Source organism: Cupressus sempervirens, chromosome 1 (genome assembly GCF_028749045.1).
Source record: "Cupressus sempervirens isolate cs-2001-9-10 chromosome 1, ASM2874904v1, whole genome shotgun sequence".
Lineage (NCBI taxonomy): Eukaryota > Viridiplantae > Streptophyta > Pinopsida > Cupressales > Cupressaceae > Cupressus > Cupressus sempervirens.
The window spans coordinates 140557550-140583585 of record NC_143118.1 but is presented as its reverse complement, the minus strand read 5'-3'; the positions used below and the strand labels follow the sequence as shown (position 1 = coordinate 140583585).

At 36.2% G+C, this 26036-nt stretch overlaps 1 protein-coding gene across 1 annotated transcript in view; it reads right to left on the bottom strand.

Moving 5' to 3' along the window:
• Positions 1-23023, bottom strand: part of LOC149576579 (uncharacterized) — a 56102-nt gene extending 33079 nt beyond the window's left edge. Inside the window, exon 1 of the mRNA XM_089818027.1 lies at positions 22499-23023. Within this exon, the coding sequence (XP_089674153.1) occupies positions 22499-22565 (67 nt within the window). The 5' untranslated portion in view covers positions 22566-23023. The remainder of the gene's footprint in view (positions 1-22498) is intronic.
• Positions 23024-26036: the final 3013 nt, after the last annotated feature.

The window sequence follows — 26036 nt, the reverse complement described above, 5'->3', positions numbered from 1 at the left end:
TCTTCCAGCTCTAGCACACAATGTCCTTGAGTTGTATTTTGAAAGCTTCTCTCATGCTTTCCTTAGTCTAACAGCTTTTCATTCTCTTGTCATTCTCCTTCTCCTTGTGAGGCTCCTCTTAGCTTGGCTCTTTGGCTAATCACCTGGCAATCTAACCTTTTCTCCTTTCATTCTACCTTCTTTTATACTGCCTTTTCAACTTCACTTAGAAGCCTCAAATTATGAATTCAAAATTTAAATTCTCACCCTACTGCTAGCTTTGCTTTCTATTGCAATGATGTGTTGCTCCTATCAGATATGGCGTGTTCATACAAGAGTCACGAGTACCATGTGCCTTCAATGATTTGCCCTCATTGGGAAGAATTCTAATTCTAATTCTTCCAGGTGCTCCTTGATCTAAATTCCCATCACCATTAAATGCGACATAGATTACACTATTACCCTTTATATGACTAGACAGTCACGAGTTTCTTGCTTGATGTTCATTATGATATCCAAGTCGAATCTGCTTGCTAATCTATTCACTTGTTTCTACCGCTTAGCTCCTTGCTTGCAATGGTGCGTTGCTCCTATCAGATATGGCATGTTCGTACAAGAGTCAAGGGTACCATGTGCCTTCGATGGTTTGCCCTAATTAGGAAGAATTCTAATTCTAATTCTTCCAGCTGCTCCTTGATCTCCACTCCCATCACCATTAAATGCAACGTAGACTGCACTATTACCCTTTATAAAACTAGACAGTCGCGAGTTTCTTACTCGATATTCATTATGATATCCAGGTTGGATCTACTTGCTGATCTATTCACTTGTTTCTACCGCTTAGCTGCTTGTTGCACATGCAGTCTTCACTTAGCATCATTTGTCTAAGTGAATCACCTTTGTCTTTGCCTTCCTTAGGCTCACATATCTTCTTTGCTTGTGTAAATTAGAGTTGCACATTGTAGTGCTTTGTCGGTCGTGCCTTTCTACCGGTTATGTTTGCTTCATGAGTGTTGCTAGCAATGACAACAACTTTAATGACTAAGTCTACCAGTTTGCTTTACCGGTCAATGTTCAACACTTAGGCCAACAATCTCCCCCCTTTGGCATTAATGGCAGCACTTAGCTCGATTTCTTCGTTCCTACTTTCATTGTCTCCCCTTGAGATAGTGCACTGTCGTGCATTGGATCAACTTTTCTCACGCCTTTTTGCCTTCCTACCCTGATACTTCTTTCCTCAACTTCTCCCCCTTTGGCAGCAATGCCAAAGGCAACTATCTACCTGTGCTTGCGCTTGACTACCCCCATATGGAGGAGTCCCTCTTTCTCATCAATCCATCTTAGATTTCTTCATTTCTTGAGTATGGATTGATGCCCGCCTAATCAGAGCTTTAGTTCAAACTAGATAGGGGTAAGACCCCTAACCATTCTCTCAGAATTTGAAACATATCCTTTTGAAGAGGTTTTATGAAGATATATGCTAGTTGTTCCTTGGTTGGTATATCTTCTAACTTGACCTTTTTGCTTGCACCTGTTCCCTTAGAAAATGGTTCTTGATGGATATATGATTAGTCTTTGAGTGCATAACCGGGTTTTTGGATAATTGATTGCACTAGTGTTATCACAGTTGATAACTACTAGTTCCTCCATTTTCTCTTGAAATCCTTCGAGTAGTTGTTTGATTCAAATAACCTAAATGCAATTCATTGTTGTACCAACATATGCTACTTTAGTTGTTGACTGCAATATGCAGTTATGCTTCTCGTTGTTTCATCCCATTAGTCTTCCTCCAAGAAAGAATGCACCATTGGTTGTGCTCTTTTTGTCATCTATATTCCCCGCCAAATCAGTGTCAGTGAAAATGCTAAGTTCAAAAGTACCTTTGCGAGCATACCATAGGCCATATTCTTTAGAACCTTTCAAGTATCAGAAGATCCGCTTCACAACTACCACGTGTGATTCCTTTGAGTTGGCCAAAAATCTAGCCACTATTCCAATTGCTTGTGCAATGTCTGGACTGTTGTGTGCTACGTCTTGCAGTTTATTGATCATGGACTAGTACAATGTCTTGTTCACTTCAAGGCTTTCATCTTCTTTTGACAATTTGCAACCGGTCACCATTGGAATACTTACCGGTTTTGCTTCCTCCATGCCAAATGTTTTAAGTACATGCTTGGCATATCCCCATTTTAAGATAGAATTTTAATTAGATAATATGATCTTATTAAATAAATAATGATAATAAAGTTATATTAAAACTAATACTAAAATATAAAAATAGGAAATAATACCTATTTAATCTATATTATCAATGAAATAATATTTAGTATGATAGTTTAAATAGTTAAAAAATAATAAAATTTCAATGAGTAAATAAAGAAATAAAATTAAGTACAAGAGACAATATTGTAGAATGTTGGCTTTCTAAATAGAATTTAATAACAAATAATAATAAACACAAATAAGTAAAAAAAATATATAAATTAACAAAATCTAATGAAAAGTCAAGAGATGTTGAACAAATAGACATGACTCCTTAAAATTAAGATATAAAAGGGAGGAGAGTTTATTTTAGAGAGAGGGATAGAGAAGAGTAGAAGATAGGAGTTCAAAAGGAAAAATGGAAGAGGAAAGTAATATGAAGAAAATAAGGAAGTGACTTTTTGAAAGGGTATCAATGATATTGAAAGGATGTGAACCTTCAAAAGGGTCATAATTATGAATAGGTGCGACTCTTCAAAAATATTGTGATTATGAAGTATTGAAACTTTTCCAAAGGATTTTAATTATGAAGTGTTGTGACTTTTTGAAAGAATTATAACTATGAAGTGTTGTGACTTTTCAAAGGATTTGTATTATAAAAGGTTGTCTCTTGGAAAAGAAGAAACAAAATAGTATATTTTATCCTTTCCTTATAATTAGAAAAGAAGAATTTTAGAAAGTAAATATAAAGTTGAGATAATCTAGAAGGAACAATTCATTGAAGGGTGGACTAAGGATAGAGCCACATGGACCAAGAAAAGAAGAAGGTAAGAAAGGTGTGTTAATGGATTATATTTGTTTAATTATGTTTATGAATTTATTCATATTAATGAATCATACTTGTGGATAATATTGTGTTAGCTCATGGGGTTAACAACATGGAGATTAATGAGACTCGAAGCATGGGGTATGCAAGATATTAAGATCTCCATCTGACCACCATGGCTGAGAATCAATGGATATTCTCCATGTGCCAAAATATTATGATGATGTCAACATATGCATATGTGATTGGCCTTGGATAGAGGACGTCCCATCCAAAAAGAATCTTAAGGGGTGCGCTCTCGAGAAGACGGCAAGGTAGCTATGCACTAGGAAGCCCAATCTGGAGACATCCTTAAGATTGGGGTTAAATTAGAGGGTAGAATAATATAGTTAGTTTTCTTATTGTTGTGATTCTAACCATTATTTTGTAGGCATTATTTGTCCCAAACTAAGCCTAATAGTGGGGACATTACACTCCACATATTCAATCTTTCCAATGAAGATTCCTTCTTTTAACTAGGACACTTGAACTCCAATGAAACTTTTTATCTCCTCGATCATGGACATCTCGAACTCCTTCATGGCTTCTATGAAATCATCACTCAACTTATCATCTCCTCCAAATATGATGTCATCCACAAAGATTTCTGCGATCAACAGACCTATTTCTTTTTCTTGTTTCATATACAAATTGCAATTATCACTAGTTCTTATGAACCCAACTTTTATCAAGTATGAGTGTACGCTCTCATACCACGGTCTAGGTGCCTGTTTAAGTCCATACAGGGCTTTTCGCAGTCTATGTACTTGTCTTTCCTTGTTCATTTTCAAACCCCTCAAGTTGTTCTATGTAGACTTCTTTCTCCAAAACTCCATCTAAGAATGTTGATTTCACATCCATCTGGTATACCTTAAAGTTCTTGTGCACTGCAAATGCTAGAAGTATTCTAACTCCTTCCAATCTTGCTACTGGTGCAAATGTTTCTCCATAGTCTATGCCTTCCTCTTGTGCATATCCTTTGCAAACAAGTCTAGCCTTTTTCTTGACCACTTCTTCTTTGTTCATCTTACTACTGATTTTTGAACACCCACTTTGTTCCAATGACATTCTTGTCATCAGGTCTGGCAACCAAGGTCCATGTGTCGTTCTTTACTATTTGATCTATTTCTTCCTCCATGGCCTTTCTCCAGTATTTATCCTTTAGAGCCTCGCCTGTTGCTTTCGACTCTTTGTGTGAGAGCAGTCACACCGCCTCTCTTGCCATTCTTCTAGTTATTACTCCTACATCCTTGTCACCAATAATTTGATCTGTTGAGTAATGTCTTCTTACATATTTCGCCAGCACTAGTTCTCCTCCATGTGCCTCATCTTTTTGTTCTTCTTGTTGAGCTTCTTCTACTTGCGCTGATATAACCTCTTGCATAGGCTCCTCTACCGGTATTCTCTCCATTGTACTACTTGGCGGGAAGTACTCAAACTGCTTGTAGTCCTCTGGTTCTTTCTTACCGTCTTCCTCATTCTTTTATGAGAATTCGTCTACCTTTATGTTGGCAGATTCCACAACCTTGTTTGTCCAAAGATTCAAACATCGATAAGCTTTTCTCTTGGTAGAGTGACCCTCATCGCTCTTAGGTTCAAACTTCCCTTGGTATTCATCCCTCTTGATGTAGCACTTGCTTCCAAATACCTTAAAGTAGCTAACAGATGGTGTGTGACCAAACCACAGTTCACAAGGAGTCTTCTTTGTCCCTTTCTTTATCTGTACCTTGTTCAAGGTGTACACAACTGTGCTTACAGCTTCTCCCCAATAGATTTGTGCAACATTGATTTGGATCATTAGTGTTCTTACACAATCTATGATAGTTTTGTTTCTTCTCTCTGCGATCCCGTTGTGCTAAGGTGTCCTAGGAGCAGACATTTGTCTTCAGATTCCATGCTCCTCACAGTAACTTTCAAATTCTTGTGAGGTGAACTCACCTCCCCAATCTGATCTCAAGCACTTCAATGCTCTATCAGTCTCTCTTTCCACTTTTGCTTTATAGACTTTGAACATGTGGAAGGCTTCTAACTTATCTTTCAAGTAGACATTTCACATCATTCTAGAAAAGTCATCAATAAAACATAAAGTATCTGTCTCTAGATATGCTCTTCGTCCTCATGGGACCACACAAGTCAATTGTAATCAAATCTAGTACATGTTTTGAAGTAAACGACTTATTAGAGAAACTTGAGCTTGCCAACTTTCCTAGTTGACAATCCTTACACATAACATTGTCAGATTTAGTGATGGAGGGTAGACCCCATACACAGTTTTTCCTTCCGACTTTGACAATGATTTCAAAATTTACTTGACATGGTCTTCTATGCCAGCCAACTATTATCATTTCTAGCTAACATTCAAGTATATGAGAAATGTTGAGGTAGAAAAGGTTACCTCTTCTTTGTTCTCCTATGGCCAGTAGCTTGCATGTCTTGTCACATATTTTGCAAGACCCTTTGTTGAATTTGAACCTATAACCTTTGCCCATTATTTGAGCCACACTCAATAGGTTATATTTCAATCCTTCCACTAGATATACATCTTGACAGGTAATGGATTCATTTAGGGCTATAATAGCCTTACCTATCACCGATGCATGGCAAGTTATTGCCGAACTTCACCATTCCTCCATCATAAGCTTTGACTTCGAGATCTTGCTCTCGTCTCCTGACATATGGTGGGAGCAACTGCTATCTATTATCCAGTTCTTGTGGATACTAGTGTTGGTTATCAGGGCTCTCTCTATCCTTTCTTTTGTAATGGCGACAAAGGATACTTCATCCTCGTCATCTTCCTCGTCATTGGTTGACTCTTCATCAGTCACACCTTCTTCAACAATGTAGCACTGTTTCTTTTCTTTTGCTTTTGACCACTTTTTGTTGGAGCCTTTTGATTGGTTGTTTTCTCTCCAGTTGCTTGTCTCCTTCCTAACAAGTTCAGGACATCTAGCAACATATTGTCCTACCTTTTTGCAGTTGCAGCATTTGAAGGGAGCTTATCCTTGTACTTCCTTTTTCCTCTGACCATTCTTTTTGTGAATAGAGCCTCCAGCTCTTCTTGTTCTGCTTCTTCAGCGTACAGACTTTCCAGCTCCTTGTGTTTGCACCTACTTGGTTCTCCTTTCTCCCACAGTTCAATAGCTAGAGCAACCGAAGCTTTGAATGTTGTCTCAACCCTTGGTGGTTGACTATTGTCAAAGTTGCTAAGTTCAAATGCAATAAACCTATCGATGCATCAAGTGATACATCAATCTCGTTTATTGTTCTCAGCTCTTGAATGGATGACACTCTTATGGCACATTTGGGCAACAGGGTTCTCAACATCTTGCTCACGCACTCATCTTCTGATATTACTCCACCACATGCTCTGATGGCCAACATGATGTCTTTTACTCGCTTGCCATAGGCTTCAATCTCCTCACCTTCTTGCATTCTCATGTCATCAAACTTTCCTCGTAGACTTTCAACTTTAGCCCTCATAACATGCTTGTTTCCTCCATGGACGACCTTCAGTTTCTCCTACATTTCGTAGGCAGTCTCTAGTTCCTCCACATCTTTGTATTCTGAGTATGATAGGGTGCTTGCTAGGGCATCCATTGTGGTCGTGTGTATCTCCTTCTCTTTCAACTCTTTTAAAGTAAGTTGACCATGTGGTTCAACATATTTGACCTCTATGTGGGCCCAGTAAGCATCTCCAAGAGTCCTAAGATGCAAACGCATCTTTATGCACCATGAGTTGTATTTTTCCTTAGAAAACTTTGGTGCTTCTCTTTTGAACATCTTGATCTTTTTCCTCGAATTGTTAAGCTCTCTTCTCCTAAGGAACGAGGCTCTAATACTAATTGTTGGTCCCAACTGTAGGTTCGTATACTGGGGGGAGGTGAATCAATATACAATCTAAGTTTAACCTTTTTCCTTGAATCACACTTCACTTCAACTTATAGTTTAATGCAGGTTATAGCTCAACCGGTCAGGGATAGGGAAAACATACCACATGAGAATAGCAACCCAACACAGTATTTATCTCGTGGAAACCCAACTAGGGTAAAAAGCACGGTCTGTGAGTCAGTCCTCAAAAATTTGCACTCTTCTGAAGTGCGCCTGATCAAGAGCTTATCCTAGTTAAAAGATTGCAATGACATTGTAAGGTGCCACCCTATTAGGGGATTTAGATAAGCCCTGTTAGGATCTTGCCTCGTTAAGAGCAACCTGGTTAGAGGTCTTTAGAACACAAGTTAATTTGTCACCTTGTTAAGGGATTTATACAAAATAGTTGCTAAGATTCACCCTCATCGAGGTTTGTTGTTGCAAAGGTAAGTAAACAAGGAAATGATCTATCAATTTAGCTATTAAACTTAGCTTGACATAGATCTCTAGTTGGCTCTTTTGATCGATCTGCAACAATGCTCTGCCTCTTCTTGGCTCTGCAATCTTTAGACTTTGATCACTGTTGTGCTTGGCTCTTTTGGCTCTCGCACACAACATCCTTGCACTGATGTATTTTGAAAGCCTCTCTCAAGCTTTCCTTAGTCTAACAGCTCTTCGAAGATGACCTCTCTTGTCATTCTCCTCCTTGTGAGATTCCTCTTAGCTTGACTCTCTCTAGCTCTCTGGCTAATCACCTGGCAATCTAACCTTTTCTCCTTTCATTCTATCTTATTTTATATTGCCCTTTCAACTTCACTTAGAAAATTTGAATTCTCGCCCTACTGCTAGCTTCGCTTCCCGTTGCAATGGTGCATCGCTCCTGTTAGATATGGCATGTTCATACAAGAGTCACGGGTGTCCATGTGCCTTCGATGGTTTGCCCTAATTAGGAAGAATTCTAATTCTAATTCTTTCAATTGTTTCTCAATTTCCATTCCTATCAACATTAAATGCGACACAGACTACACTATTACCCTTTATATGACTAGACAATCATGGGTTTCTTTCTTCATGTTCATTATGATATCCAGGCTAGATCTATTTGCTGATCTATTCACTTCTTTCTACCGCTTAGTTGCTTGTTGTGCATGCAGTCATCACTTAGCATCCTTTCTCTAAGTGGATCACCTTTGTCTTTGTCTTACTTGGGCTCCCGTATCTTCTTTGCTTGTGTAAATTAGTGTTGCACATTGTAGTGCCTTACCGGTTGTCCCTTTCCACCAATTATGTTTCCTTCGAAAGTGTTGCCAACAATGACAACACCTTTAATAACTAAGTCAACCGATCTACTTTACCGGTTAGTCTTCAACACAACGACCATTGGGTTTTGCTTCCCAATGACCTGTAGGGTACTTGCTTCACAACTGACCTATCTCCCTTGTAGCCCTCAAAGACTTTTTTCCACACAACTTCTTAATCTTCCAAAGGACCTAACCAACCATTTAAAATTTTGGATACCCTTTATGGACTTACAAAAAACCCTAAAGTTAAACTCATTGACTCCAAGTTTGAGGGTCTCAACCTTAACTGATCACACAGACCTAATTAAGCCAATTAGGCCTAATGTGCAAAGCAAGGACCAACTAGACTTAATCTTGATTCAACCCAACCATTCCAACATGTTAAGGATCATGTCAAACCATCAAATCTCTGATTTCAAGTTCTGAGTGTGCCCCAAGCCTTTTATGCAAACACTTTTGCATTTCACAGTCAAGCGGTCACATGAAGATGCCCGCCTAGGGCTCAATTGTTCTCCTTGGATTTAAAGCCTTCCTGCAAACAACCACCAGATTCCTATGGTATATTGGCCCCTCTAACATCTTTCCAATGGCCATTAAATTCCACTAGTGAAAAAGCTAAATAAGGGCATGTTTTCAGTCAAACCCTAGGAAAGGCAAGGTTTCAGACCTGTTTGTGCAAATTTGAGCAGATCTCTTCAGCCTGATCACACCAAGACCTCTAATTTAGTTCAAATGAAATCTAATTCACCCCGCTACATGCTATAATAAGTTTTAGATTATCTAAGGATGAACAATGCAAACACAAAGTTGAAGGAAAACTTCAACAGTTTTTATTGCTCCAAACATTATTATCATGCAAAACTCCAGCACTCTCCAACTGTATTTCAGAGACTGTTAATGTCCTCCTACTAAAAGCACCCACCACCTTATTGCAAACACCCTTTTTGTGTTTGATAGTAAATGTAGAGGCTTGGATTGTCAACCCACTTCATATGCCTAAGACTGAAGCTTAAGGCCTGATTATTTGTATGCTTAGGGCTTGAACTAATACATACATCTCCAGATCATAAGAAGGCTTTTCCTTTTTGCATCATTCAATATTTCACTAAAGAATGCAATTGGCTTACCTTCTTCACTGAATACTTCTGCTATGGCCAAATGACTTCCATCACGTTCAATTTGAAAGATTTTATTGAAATCAGGTAAGGTAAGGACAAGTTACGATACCTTTTGCTTCAACAATTCAAATGCTTCATCTGCTTCCTTGGTCCAAGAAAATTTGCACTTTTCCCCTCCTCTAATGGTCTCAAGCATGGGAACACGAGTGTAACTGAAATTTTTGATGAATTTCCTATAAAATGTGGCAAGGCCATGAAAACTTCTTACATAACCAATTGTTTTAGGAGTTGGCCATAAAAGGATGGCACTTACTTTGTTTGGATCCATCTTCAAACTATCTTTGGAAATCACAAAGCCCAAGTAAGCCGATTCTTCTTGCATAAACACAAATTTCTCCATATTTATCATCAGCTTCTCCTCATTGAACCTTCTCCGCACCACATCCAAGTGTTTTAGGTGTTCCTCTTTTGTTTTGCTAAATATTAAGATGTCATCAAGATACACTATGATAAACTTACCACTAAAATCCTTCAACACTTCATTCATAAGTCACATGAATGTACTAAGAGAATTAGATAACCCAAAGGGCATCATCCATTAATGCAATCCATCATTAGTCTTAAAGGTAGTTTTCCATTCATCACTTGTCCTAATTCTTATCTGAACCACTTTTTAAATCAATTTTAGAATAGTATCTTGCACCTCCTAAACAATCAAGAAAATCTTCTATTCTTGGCATAAGAAACCTATACCTAATAGTTATTTTGTTGATGACTTTGGAATCAGTGCATAGCCTCCATGTTCTTTCCTTCTTGGGTGCTAAGATTGTTGGGACTGCAGAAGGGCTTAAGCTCTTTTTTATAAGTCCTCTATCAAGGAGTTCTTGGACTTGCTTAGCAACTTCTTCATTCTGTTGTGGAGTCATTTTGTAAGAAGTCTTGTTTAGCAAAGTGGCATTACGGACGAAGTCAATACAATGACTTATCTCTCTCATAGGTGGTAGTGTCTTTGACACATCTTTGGCTACAATATCTTGATATCTGCTCAAAAGTTCCTTTACTTCTTCTTCTTTGCTCCTCTATCATTAGTAGACTTCTCTTCTTGTCTTGGTATAGGTATCAAAGCAAAACAGGGTGAATCTTCTCTCTGTCTCCTTAAGGAAATTCTTCCCTCTACAATCATGATCTTTGTTTCTTTTTTCTTCTATTCTTCATTATCAGGCAATTGCAACAACTCGATCACCTTCCTATCTTTGTTGGAGTATGTGTTCCTTTGACCATCATAATGAGCCTTAAGGTCATATTGCCATAGTCTTCCAAAAAAAAAAAGATGGCATGCATCCATTTCAACCACATCAAACCAAACTTTGTCCTTGTTATGAATGCTTCCTCATTCATGACAGGATGTGTACCAAACCAAGTGCTATCATAAAGCTCAACATCTGTTACGGTAGTGTACCCATAGTCACTAGATAAATGTGCTTAAGTACTGGCTGTATGAGGAGATGAACCAATCAATGAACCCATCTGCACTGTCCTTTCTCCTTATATGCTCCTTGGTCATTCTATTAGCCAAGTCTCTATCCAAGGCTGATTTGTAATCAGCCCTATACAGCTTTGTCAAATGTAACAAGGCAGCACCTCCTGGTTACAATCAAATCAATTTGGAACTCTTGATCAATATCAAAAGGCATCCCATCATCAAGCTCAAATAGTAGATTCTCCAATATCCAATCAATATCCATCTCAAAAAGTTAATTACCATGCTTCATCCAATCAAAATTATGTTGGTTGAAAGCTATTATCATCATAAGAGTAAATATCCTCATCCCTACCCTCTGTTGCCGCTACACAAATAGCTGATCAATCCTTAGTCATAACCAACAGGCATGATGTCATAATGCATGGAGACTCTTTTGAATTCCTAGGTAGCTGTCCATGATTGTGTCTTTTTCAGCCATCTAGTCCCTAAGAATACCATCAGCTTCATCCCTGCCAAGCTGCCCACATGACTGAGTTTTGTCTGTCTTTTCATACTCCTCTATAGGCTTAAACAAAACTTCTTTCCTTCCTCCCTCAATCTTATCCCTTGTTAAGAATGATTTCAGTTTTTGTTCACATTGTTTGGTGACATTGGTAACCAAACTACAAGCATCAAAAGAAGTAACCTGCTTTTTTTTTTTCAAGTCAGCCAATATAGTAGATAAGAAATGTTGTGAATCATCACTTTTCTCAATGATCAAAGACATAATGGACTGCATAAAAGATAGAACATTTCGCTTCTGGTCCCTTTTAATGGCAATCAAAAACTGATGGAACATTACAAAGATTTAGTCTTCATAACCAAGATCTAACATAATCACGCTAGCTCTAAGTCTTGCAACTGATTCTAAAATTTGAACTACCTTACCAAATGATGGATTATGGATATTACTCAATCCTTGAAAACTTTCTACAATCAATTGGAATACCACTTTCATCACTTCCCTATAGTACGGACCATGTGGCATTGTTATCGTCATAACATTAACAATGCATTGAGTAACTACAAGTCTCACCTCTTTATCTAGATGTCTCAACAACACTCGTCTGACTAAAAGAATCATAGCAAGAAGGATGTTCACTTGCTTGCTTTTAGAGCCTAGTTGTTCTATCATGGATAAACAGTTCTCAATTGCATCTGAATCACAAAAGTAATCTATGTTTTGATTGAGGCAAACCTGCAAGTTTCCTTTCTATGTTGTAGAGCTTTTCTGCAAGGACTTGTTCCTTGTCCTTGGTAATGAATTTTGGTAGTTGCCTGAACATGTTTGTTGTTGTCATGAAGCGTTGGTTGCAAGTTTAAGATGTCAGCTGTGGTTTCCCAAATATGTAACTAAATAAAAAACACTTTATGAAAAGTGAATATAACTCGTGTAATTATGTCAAACATTTGGCACGATATCGCATGAATTCCAGTTGGCAACTTTAATGATTTAGGTTTTTGTATCTATAATGTGCAAAATATAAGGAAACACACAATCAAATGATATGACAAGTGATGTACGAGTTTATGATATTCTTCTTCAGAACCACTACAATACCTATTCTTGGCACCAAATCACTAATGATTGCTTAGGTTCAGTTAAGACTAACCACGATGCAACCTAATTAATATTTGTTCTTTAGCAATCTCGTTATTAGAGCCAAACTGTATAATTATCCCAGTTGTACGTTCGAGTGAACTTAAGTTGCCTTTGGCAAAACTGTGCATGTTTCCACCTGTTAATGAGTAGATTTTGTGTTGTTTAATGTGCAATAATCTCCTTCTGACAACAATGTGTTGCTTCAGCATTAACAAATTTAGAACTATGGGAGATCGAGAGAGAAACTAAGAGATCCTTAACAATTTGTCTGCTTCAAAATTCCAAAATTTGTTTCACTGTCTACAAAAAACATTATGGCAACGGCTAGAAAAATTAAAAGGTTCTCCAAACTACTCTTCATCTTCCTATCAACTCTCATATGTTGAGACTTCTCTATGATTTTCTTATCATCTACCGCATGGTAACCTATTCATTCTTAGTAATGACAATCACTAGACTTTACACAAGGTTACACAAAATCACATGTCAAGTCTAGATTGCCATGACACTGCCAGATGGTCATTCACCATTTGAACCCCTGTCATGCTAAACACCAAAATAATTTGTTTTAGAATTTAAGTTGCATTACATAATATTTTGACATACCCAAAGATTATTCCATTTGCCTTGTCTCATATGAAACAATTCTCATGCGTTATTTTTGCCTGCAATATTGCCACTTGTTCCTAGAGAGATAAGATTCTAACAAGGAATTTGAAATTCAATGCCCTTATTATCCTTCTTCCCAATTATTGATGTTTATTAGTTGTCATTGGGGTGTGTTACCATAAGGATATGTTGCCACAATCACAGAAGACTGTAGGTATCTTTGAGAAGTAATTATAACATCACTACAACTCCTCACTTTAATCGTTTTGTGCATAGCCTCTAGTAATACCCTCTTTTACAGAACTTCCTTTTGGCTCACAGAATTGTAGTTTTAGCTTGGAATCTCTCCTTGAATTGGTGCTAGGGATGTTTGTGTAATCCTCCCTACAGTTTGTACTTAGATAATTTTGCTCAAAGTCTGCGATGATATTATAATTGCGCAGTGGCTTCTGTTGGATTACCAACAACTTCTCTTCATTAACACCAAACCTTTATGCCAAAAGTCATCAAACATTTGTCCCATCCCTTAATTCTTTCACATAATGTTCTTTAACTCTTGAGACACCTTTCTTTACAATCACCAATCGAAGTCCTTCTCTCGTTGCGATTCTTCAATGATTTCTTCCTTGCATGACAATTCAATCCCAGGAGGATGAACTATTACTTACTCTACCTAGGAGACTCAATAATGATTCTGAATTGTATTTTAAATCATTGTTGCGATATAAACCTCAGCTCGCACACTCCAGTGATTCGACTACCATAACATTGATACCATTGTGTAGTGGTAGGAACAGAGGAAGATGCAAAGCCAACTTGGTAAATTTGTCTCGACTCTTGTAACGACAAGTCTATTGAAACCTAAAAGGAGGAGACTCTCAATTTTTTAGAGCTTCAACAATTTTACCACTCGTCTCCCTTACAATAACCAGCTACAATAACTCTAACATATATGTTATGACTTGTTGGAATTCATGGATTGCAGCAAATGTAATAGCATTGCCATAATATTTAGTATGTGTTTTCCAAATGGCAGCGACCTCTTATTTAAAGAGAAAACAAGCCATGAAGAGACATGTCCCATTAATGGGACATGTCTATTTGTTAGTTAGATAATTAATATAAAAAATTTAATCATTGTTATATATGTATGTATATGTATATATGTGTGTGTGTGTGTGTGTGTGTGTGTGTGTGTGTGTGTGTGTGTGTGTGTGTATATATATATGTATGTGTGTGTGTGTGTGTATATATATATGTATATGTATATTTATATGTATATGTATATGTATATGTATATATATATGTATATATATATGTATATGTATATATATATATATTTCTCTCACATAACAATAAACTTATATATATAAATTATATCTCATATATAATTTATATAAGGGTTTATCTGACAAAAGCTACCAAACATCAACACTCCCTCTTAGCTAAAGAGGATAAACACACGTATTACCTCAAAGTAATATCAAGTCAGCAAGATTAAGGATATCTTTGATCAAAAGATATCTAATATTTTGATATCATGAGTATTTGGTCTTTAGAATATATGATATTCACCAAATGCTCTAAGTAATGTTCTCTATAATATCAACACTTTATACTCACAATGTCAAGATGCAAGATATTCACCAAGTGTTATGAGTAATGGCCTCCAGAACATCAAGTCATATGATATTCACCATGTACTCTGTGTAATGGCCTCTAGAACATCAATTTGCATAAGATTCACCATATACTCAAAAAATGTTTATAAGGTATGTGCACACGCATTCTCATAATGCTTACCATATAAACATCTACCATGCAAGGTATAATCTATCATGGTCTACATAGACATCGTAGGATATCCACCATAATACAAAATCAAGTTATTGTAAGATCGTCGTCACCTTTCAATAACTTCCACAAATACAAGTGACATCATTTGGAAGTCGTCACTTCCTCATTATGTACGCAAGGGGGTAGGCCCATTAAAATCACATAATCACAATGTATATTCATAAATCACAATCCTTTTGACTGCTACAATTTATTGATCATTGGATAATCCATCTCAACATGTTTTACTCCCTTTGAATCAATATGACCAAGATCACAAAAAGGTTGACTAAATCATATCCTCTATCTGCTCCCTCTCTTTCAATGTTGCTTAAAATGTCAGCCTCCCTCCAAATCTCAATCTCCCTCTTTTTCCTGCAAGAACATTCTCGAAGGAAAATATCAAGGTACATAGTTCGTATAGAAATAAGAAAGAAACTACTATAATACCCAAGGATAATCATTCTGCATAATAAGATCATTTCAATATAATATAGATCTAACCTAAATCTATATTTGCAACATATTGTTTTCTTATTAATGCCACATATAATCTATATTCACTCTTATATACATATATAATCACCATACATATTATTTGTGAAAATTTACATCTCTATATAAATAAATATAACATAGATAAGTCTCTACAAATAAAATACCATAAATTCATGTAAAATAAAATAAATTCATATACTTACTTCTTATATCCTTCCACATTAGTTTACCTTTATTCCTTCCAAAAAGTAAATTGCATATACTTTCTTCTTTTAATATAAGGAATCTTCATGCTACTTTTTAGTCTTTTGACTACCGTGCATCAATCTATGTCCAATTTATTCCTTGCTATGTGCTGTACGAACCCTTTATTTGATGCATCAGCCATCAAAGCTTTGCAAAGTTTAGATTCATTATTTCTTCCATTTATTTCCACATTATTTCAACCTATCTAACTATCTAAGACTTTGGTGATGTAGTTCTTTAATCCATTGTAAATTGAATCTTCGGTATTCTCTCAAATGAAAGAGAGACAAATCACTGTGTAATGCACCAAGTTGAGTTTATATTGAGAAATGAATCACTACTCATTGTAATGCAACAAAAGAATCATTGACTATGATGTATCCCGATCAAGGATAAGACTTGCCTTTGGAGGTGCTCTATTGGTTGATGTGCGACATGCCTACTTTTGAATCTGGCCGATCTATAATGTGAATGACATTGATGGCTTCCAAATAACCACCCCTTATGCATGATAGGAATAAGAAAATGACAAAGCTAATATTGTATATAGAGTCACGCCCAGTCAAGTTGTAGATTGAAAGTCTCATTCCACTGTAATCTTTCACCTCCAGAAAATTATAAACCAAAGTCTTTGATCGGTATCCAAATACTTTCCCACAAGAATAGCTATTACAACACTTTTTTTCTATCCAAAGACGTCAGTGATCCCTCGACCCTCCTTATTGAAACAACATATGATATGAATACAATTCTAATAAATATTTTTCCTTCTGCCGCAAAGCACCTGTAAATAATGATCATTTTGTATTTATCGAACAATGACTTAAAATTTTGTGGCAAGTTGACTCTTACAAAGCTAGGGTCTCGCACATTTTTGTAGTCACTCAAAAGACCCCTTCACATTTTCTATAGATTGTTCACTTTATATCTTGAATTTTCATAGGATTGGGTACGACAATTTTATCATCACATGATATCCATATGGGCTTGATGAAAATGATTGCCACTTAATATAGATTTATTGTTCAAGAGTAGTATCCATGCCCTCATGATTGATACACTACTCATTTTGAACTAAGAAGTTCCCGAACTCAAAACATACCAAATACCTCCCTCATAGAAATTTGTATTCATCATGTTGGGATCGATCTGATGTTGTTAGAACAAAGGAATGACAGATCATGGATTCCAATATTCTTTAAAATACCATTTTTTTTTATTAAAGGGTGTTCTACTATTATGTATCTCAAGACTAGGGTTGGACCCTTTGAATAGTTGATTTTAAAAACTCATTGTCGAGCATATATTCCCTAAACAATTATCTCTCTTTATTGCTGGTTAACACAAATCTTTCCACCCAGTCAATTTGATAATCCTCTACGATTCACGATTGGATTCTCTCAATATCCTCTTATTGCTCTCTCCACACATATATCCATTATTGTCGTGTCGTGTATGCATCCATATTCATTAGCAACAGCATTTGCAACATCTTAAAAAAATGTCCCAATCTTAATACTACATTTTATCAACCATTCTAAAATCTGGCAAATCATTTGCTATACATATCTTTCTCAACTAGGCTCTAATACCATGTTGGAATTCATGGATCATTGCAAATGTAATAGCGCTTCCATAATGTTTGGTATGTGTTTTCCAAATGGCAGCGACCTCTTATTTAAATTGAAAACAAGCGATGAAGAGACATGTCCCATCTATTCGTTAGTTAGATAACTAATATAAAAGAATTTAATCATTGTTTTATATATATATATATATATATATATATATATATATATATATATATATATATATATATATATATATATATATATATATATAAGGGTTTATCCGACAGAAGCTACCAAACATCAATACGACCAACCAAAGGATGCACGTCACCTGGTTCATCCCTGTGTACAAAGGATTCCCCGATATATGTCGCAACGTATATTTTTCTTTTTTCCAGGCTAAGAAATAATAAGTCGATCCTTCATAACAATTAAAATTCAAAAACTTTTCCATTGGTGCCAACAAAAATAAATTGTCGGCTATATGGTTCTAATGAAGTATGAACTACAATGGATGTTATTTCTTTCCCACATATTAAGAGTTTGTGAATGCCTTGTTACTTCGAAATGGAGTATAACAGAAATCTTTGAAGACTTGAATCATTATATAATACTTACGTTATTTATTTTATTCCACAAATGATATTTCTGAGTTCAACCAATCTTATTCACAGCCGTAGAAAATATTTCCAAATATGAGACTTTTGCATCTTCAAAAATTATTATTATATTTTTCGACCAAAAACGTCCCTGACTTTACATAAGAATAATTGATCTAATATAATGCCACAAAAAAAAATTATACAATTGCACTCTCAGCCAACTTACTAATATATGCAGTGAACATATCTCTTGTTTCTTCATAAAACTTCCCAGGCAAACGAGCTGAGAAATCTTTTCCCAACACTTTGTTTTTGAAGGAAAACCTCACAGGCTGGCAGAATTTTCAACTTTGATACCACTGTAATATCCCAAGTGGATATTTTTTCCAGATTGTCTCATAGTAATTTTCAGAATATAAGTAGATATTTAAAGCAAAATAAAACAGCAAATCGACCAACGGATGCTCATTACAATACTCAATTTTAAATAACTTCAAATTTTCTATTGTATTTTAATAACCAGCAATACAATAACGTAATGTTTCCCAATCTTAGAAATAGCAAACGCAGTCAGATTGGACAATGAAGATAAGCATAAGCACAAGTGAGACACCTAGTGTGATGTCTCCATGGACAATGGGTTCTTGTCAATTGTCTTCCAGCTAGGGGGTTCTCGTCCTCCAAGCTGGTTGAAGTTGCGCTTCCAATTCTTCAAGAGAAGAAATCTGTAAATCCAAATCAATATCAAAGCATAAACCAAGCATGCTGAAAATGAGCTCCCTCTTCTCCTTTAAGCATACCAAGACGAACCCTCATAATCCCTTGCCTGTCTCTTCATTTTTTTTACTCTTTTTTCCCTTTTAATTTTCTTTTTTCCACTTAATGGACTAATATAACTTTATAAGATAAAGTGACTTATTAATTCCCCTTTTAGTTTTAAAGTTACTTTATTAAAACAATTTAATCTTCAAACATTAAAATAAATATCCTATCAATCTCAGAAAGCCAAGAATAATAGCTTGTCAAAAAGCTCTTGGCAAGACGCTTGAAGTCTAATACTGCAAAACCGAGAATACAGACCCCAACAGACTTATTGTAAAGAGTAAGTATCAAGAACCCCCACTATCTCGACTCCGATCTACTTGAAAGTGAAGATGCTTATGACAAGACTCACATTGTCCCCCAACAAAGGCCTAGTTAGCTAGCGAGACCATGATGAAAAAGGCTAACAACACATCAGAGGTTAATGGCTAGAAAAGGGGACATTACAAGGCGCGACAAATCCATTTGATGCACAAATTGGGGCCAACCACACTCCACATAACATCATGATAGGGAGTCTAAGAGGCTACTCCTATTGCCTTAGTGCTAGCACCTACACGCAAAGCAATTTATATTACTCTAACAATCGAGGATGTGGTCCCTTTGATTGAAGATTTGATCCCTACGGCCAAAGGTTCAACCCCTACAATTGATGGTTTGGCTCCTATGGCCAAAGGTGTGGCCCCATGATCAAAGGTCTAGTTTGCACAAATGAAGGTTCGACTTTACCCAGAGCCAAGGATGTACACCACAATACTACAAGGGATGTGGAAAGAGGAAACACAACTGAAGGGGACACATCACCAGGATGATAATCTTTTAGGCTGGTTTGAGATGCACATGCTGAAATCCCACCCCCTTCACCTACTTTGTTGATGGTCCAACACTTCAAGTGGACAGATGTCCAACCCGACACTCAGCTCTTAGGTGGGGAGCCCCTTGCAGATAAAGAGGTGGTACCAGTAGGAAGGAAGGAAGTGATTGAAATTGAAGAAGAAAGTGTGCACCGAGCCAACATTTCCCTACAACAAACCATAAGGCCAAGGGATGCTAGCAAAAGAATAATACAAGAAGATGACTAAATTCGAGTTTCCAAGCCTAATCCACAAGATACAATAGGATCGTTGTAGAGGTATATTGCAAAATTCGAGGGGGTTGCTAGTAGCATGTGTGATGGCAGACCTCACCACATAGGTAGACATGGGACCGATTTCAATCCAAGTAGAAAGGCTCTTGGAGTTAAAATTTGAGGGGATTGGTGGTAGCATGCGAAATGGCAGACCTCACCACATAGGTAGACATGGGGCCGATTTCAATCAAGGTAGAAAGGCTCTTGGAGTTCATGAAATAAGGAGGCAAGCAACTGGGGGATGGCCACTCATAGAGACACCGAACATGGTGGAGACCTCACCATGTAGAAAGGCTCTTGGAGTTAAAATTCGAGGGGGTTGGTGGTAGCATGCGAGATGGAAGACCTCATCACATAGGTAGACATGGGACCGATTTCAATCAAGGTAGATACTAGAGAGGCTCTTGGAGTTCATGAAATAAGGAGGCAAGCGACTGGGGGATGGCCGCTCACAAAGACACCGAACATGGTGGAGACATGGTGTAGACCATACACTTTGGAGGGACAAAATAGCATAATGGGCACCCTCCATAGCACCGAGCATGTAATCATAGACACATTCCTCCAATTCCAAAAAGGCACCACATATAGGAGGAAGGCAGAAGAGGATTGTCAAAAGGCAGAGGAGTCCCCGATGGCACTATGTAACACAAGCTCGTGGAATAGGAATAAAAATTCTATTACCTTCGAGGAATAGTTAGTACACAAGCGAGTGGTGTGGTCAAGGAGACTCAGCTAACGGAGGTAGAGAGACAGTTAGGAGCCACTATAGGGGAGCTTGAGGAAACGAAGAAAGATCTTATGGATGTTGTCACACAAATAAGAGATGCTCGAGAAAAAAAGCTAATAGCAAAACATGACCTGTAACTTTTTTGACAACAATTTCTCAGGCCAACATCCTCAACCACTCCAAAGGCGTCCTCTCACCATCCCTCCCAATAGTTATTGTTGTGGTGCATCAACCCATTTTTGTTTTGTCATCCAGAAGACGACTACTTTTTGGGAGGGCTCATGTTGGCAATAGTTTCATCAACTATAAAAAAATAATGTTTTCTTATGTAGAAGGAAATATAATAACAAATAAGTTCTCAAGTAGTTGTAGGGAACCAGCGGTTGGCACTCAACTAACCGTCAAGTGCTTTATACTATGAGTTGATACCAAGAACAAACTAGCATTGTATATACATTACATGATATGAAAAGTTATCTCTCTGTCAAATAATTACTATTTTATGTGTTCCATAGATTGCAAACTCTTGAAGTACTGTATGAGTTACCGAGAACTCTTTTTTTTCTGCTGGGTGAGATTTCTCAAGTTCACTCGCATTTTTATAAGCACAAAAATATGTGGATAAAAATGTCAGTGCAGGTAAAACACTAGTAAAAATGCATTGTTTATGTGGTGCTTATACTGTAAAACCATGTGTTTTCTCTTTCACAATGTCAATTTTCAATTTAAAATACTCTGTGTGTGTGCGCGTGCGCACGTGTGCGTGTGTGTGCGTGTGTGTGTATGATAGAGAGAGAGAGAGAGAGGTTGGTCTTGTCTATATAGACAATGATATTGATCAGTTTTCAACCAGAAAATAACAAAGTGGAATTTGCAGTTCAATGTGTCATTGGTGATTTCTTTCAGTCTGATTGTGAAAACACTTCAAATCAACATGACTTAGTACATCTGATTTCTGGATTCATCTATGTAAGCTTTATTTAACATCAATGTTTCAAGTCACACATCAAAATTCATCATTGGTATGAAAAGCTGGAGGAGAAAGATGGTTGATTGCAAACCAAAAAAATTAAAAAAGAGTGGGAGGGGGATGGGAGAGGAAAGGCTACAGACTCTTCAAGGCGTGAAAGCAACAGTTGAAAAATTATTATTATTAAGCTTTAAAACAAATAATCTAATATTAGTATGGCCACGTAAGAATTATTGGTTTCTCCTCCAGGTCATCATCCTGAAGATGGCTCAGGATCATGGAGTATGATCCATCATGTTGATGCAAAACAAATCTTACACAGATGAATCATGTCGACACTATTTTAGAGGCAAAAGAATATAATCCTCGATGCATAATTTCCTCAAGTTACAAAATGTCATTGATGAGCCCATCATTCATTCTTTTGGAGCTATCTACAGCCCATACTTTCCAGTCTCAAACTTTTAAAATTGATTCTACTATCGTCCCAAGTCACCTGGACGTAATCATAATGGTCTTCTACTATTTTAGAGAGCCATCATCCATACGTATGGTTAGATATCCAAAAGCAAGGAGATAATGATTCTGTTGGAACCATGATCCACAGATCAAAAAAGTCCTCGCCCTCATTCGTCAGTAGAGTGCCTAGAGGTCCTCGTCCTAACAGAAAAGCAATTTGCTGCACTCAAAGCTTGGCCGGAAATCTAGACCAAGTGCTTGACCCACATACAGATTAGTTGGTCCATACTTGCGACATCTCATCACCTGTACAATTATTCTCGTGTATATTGGCAAGCAGGAGCACACACCAAATGGAATTTACCCTCCTCAAGCAATTAAAGAACAAGAAATTGACCGTGTACACTTGCATTACACAGCAATTAACAGGGCTACCTATTACAACTCATTGACACACATTGATATTACTTGCTGCAAATTCCCAATCGTATTATTATTAGATAATCAAAGGATTGGAGTGGAATGGTAACCAAGAGAGTCTTGCAAGAATATCGCCCAGACTTAATTACCTCTTACAGAAAAAAGGCAGCTCGAAACCTCAACAAACATGTTGCAATGTTGTACCGCAACAAACATAGATGACTTTCATCGTAAGCGCGATTTAAATTCAAGCTTGTGCCAGATAGTAATAAAGACAACCCATAGCCGCCCAATATTGACAAGAGCTATAATTAAAAACTGTACGCCCATGACGCCAAACCAATTTCTGTTCTTGATGACTGTATGGGAATCGACCCTGTGGCCTCTTTCGGATTAGTCGTAACCTAATTGCTATTCCACAGACTCTTCACAAAAGGTGGTCTGTGTTGCGACATTTAAAATCCTTTATTAAGTTCTAGGGAACTAAAAAAATGAACGTTCCAGTAGGCTATTCGGCAGATACTGAATTTTGTGTTTTTATTTTAATTTGACAAAAGTATATAGAACTGACTTCATACCGGTCTGTCGAATCGTTCCGGGTACCGAAACTTTCTGCAGTGTTTCCCTTCCAGTGCACCATAAACCGCAGCTCTTACGGAGTGAGCAGCAGGTCTCACCGAATAAATATGCTTACAAAACAGGTAATCGAAGTATAAATGCAATTCTCTGTCCCCGCTACACACGAGCGTAGAAGGGTAAGGTCATATTAGTTACGACAATGAAATTGACGGTTTCTGGCCTGTATTTTTAAGTTTTTTTCACTTATTTTGTGTAGCATTTTGTTTGGTTAACTAATTAGTTTATAGGCCATTATACACGTAACTTGATGGATTGTGTAATGTTTTTTACTATTAGAGTTGTATCTTGATGTGTAATGGGTAGGTCAATTAGAGAAAAAAAATTGGTCTATTTTGTTCGTGTATGTCGATAACTTGATGTGTAATGGGTAGGTCAATTAGAGAAAAAAAATTGGTCTATTTTGTTTGTGTATGTCGATAACTTGGCAACTATTTAGTCAATGATAGAAGTTTTGTGGTTGTGAAATAACTATGCATCCACTTATATAACTTCAAACACCAATACAGTGAAAAAATCTCTTAATTAGAAATATAATTATGCTTTGTTACCTAAAACCTTAACCATAATTCAAATGACATAGAATCCTTATTTATGATATTTATTGTCTATTATAGAACTAGAAAATTTTACTTTTTTTAGTGAATATTACAATATTTCTATATTGGAAAAGATTATCAAGCATTCTCTTTCTCAAACCTAATAATTCTAAGATGTGTTAATGAATCATCCATAGAAAAAAATTATAAATATTCAACATTGTAATCATATATTCCATTTGACTTGTGAATATATTTAATCTAAAAATTTAAGGAAATAAATAAATTTGTAACTTATTGTCTGCTAAATTTATAAAGAATGGATTTCAAACATTTGTTATTAAAATTAATACTCATATCAATTTTTTCACATTAAGTATAAAATTTGTTACACATAGAAACCTTGAACATAGACTGATAATAATTATGGCATAGGTGCATGCAAGCTACCTAGATATCTAATTCTTGATAAAGCCCCCAAGTATGGTGAACACAAGTATACCGAGAGATGTTTTTACCATTTCAAGCGACACTTCGGAGACAACTTCACCCACCTTGGTTATAGCTGAGAAAGGAGAATTTGAAGTAGATTGTACTTATGTAAACTAGATGGGATTACAAGAAAGAGTACTAGAATGGCTCGCCAAAAATATCACCACTAATAGTGAAGAAATAATAAGGATGTTAGCCATGCAAATAACTCTATGAAAAATGTGTAGGATAGCGAGATAAAGGAGATGGAGAAGGGTATGTAGAGACATCATATAGTGTGTGGAGTGAGAGAAAAATATTACAATTTAGAACAAGAAATAAAATACGTCTAGTATTATAAAATGGGAAATAACAAGTACATGGAGTACAATAGAGAATGTGGTGAGCAATGAACAACTTGAAAAACATATCCTACTCTGCAAAGCCTAATGTATAATGCTAAGAACAAAAATATGAACAGAAGCAGGTCTTGTGAATGGTGCTCTTGGTGAAATGATTGAGACCTTTTACGGCCTTGGTGCTGTCCCACTCAATGTTCCAATGTATTTTATAGCAAGAATTAAAAATTACCATGGGCCATTGTGGGATAAAGACAACCCCAAAGTTGTGCTAATCATTCTTGTGTCACTAGGCAATAGATGAAAAATACTGTTGGTGATGGCATGGGCCATAATCATACATAAATCCAAGGGTTGACACTACAAAAAGAAACTATCAACATTAGCAAGATGGAGAGGCAACGGTTGACATTTACAACCATGTCAAGAGTCAAGTCACTAAGCAACCTTCATAATCAACCAATGTTTTCTTTTAAGAGATACTCAAAGATACAAAACAACCCATACATAGCTCTAAGGAAAAAGAAGAGGCCCTCTTGCAAAAACTTCTTGTGTGACAAATTAAAGATTGCAAAAGCACAATAACTATCGGCTCTAATACTTTTTGATGTGAAAAATAACTTTAAATATTGAAGATCTAGTGGAATCGTCTATTACATGTATTTGAAAATATGCAATGTATACTACAAACATAAAAAGGGAACATCTTGACTCCTACTTCTTGTTGTTTTTTCAATGGTTTAATAGAATACTCATAGTATATCTTTCTATGAATGTAACTATTGCACCTCATTTTGGTGTGAATGCTAGTTAGTATTTTTTTGTGCATTCTTTTAGGTCAATTGTTAGTTTGTTGAAACAATAATATTGTGGCTACAATCAGAGTGTTTGAATTGATTGTTTGTGCAGTTACACTTTTTATTTTGCATGCAACAAGTTGTTGATAGGTAGGCAATTGTGGAAAGAAAGAGAAAAAGGCTTGTTGCAATGTTTTTAGCCAAACTAGAAGAGCACGATGGTTGTACTTATTATTTTATTTTATATCGCTTCATGTTGAGAATGAGTATAGTGTATAAGGTTTTTATTGGTGGCCACACTAAAAGTTTGTCAGGCTTGTCAAGCAAAACAAAGGAGTGACAATAAATTATAATTTATTTATTTTTGTAACCAATATGATTATTTTAGATAAATGCATGATTTTTATAAAATTTTGACCAAAAAATGTTGGACATTGCATATAGATAAGAAATAACATATATTATCACTAAATTATGCATACATGAAAATGGTAATATGTCGTCAATTACTAGTAAAAACTTATATATATAAATTTTAAATTTCTACAACTATTACATTTACCTTTAATGATTTTTGAATTATTTAAACTTTTTACTTTTTATATTACAACTATAAAATATATTTGCAACTGAAAACTAATGACCATTCAAAAAAGTGAACAAGTTGTTGACCTGTTAAACTTCATCGTAGTGTAATAGTAGTCAATACATTATATACGTGGTGTGATTGCATTGACAGATTTATTTTGAATATTTTGTACATAATTTATATGGTAGCATATGGCATTAAATTTAAAACTTTGATTCTCGATATTAGATTATAAAATGATCTTTTGAATCTTCGGTAGAACCCATAATAAAGAGCAAAAATGTTCGTAAAAATAT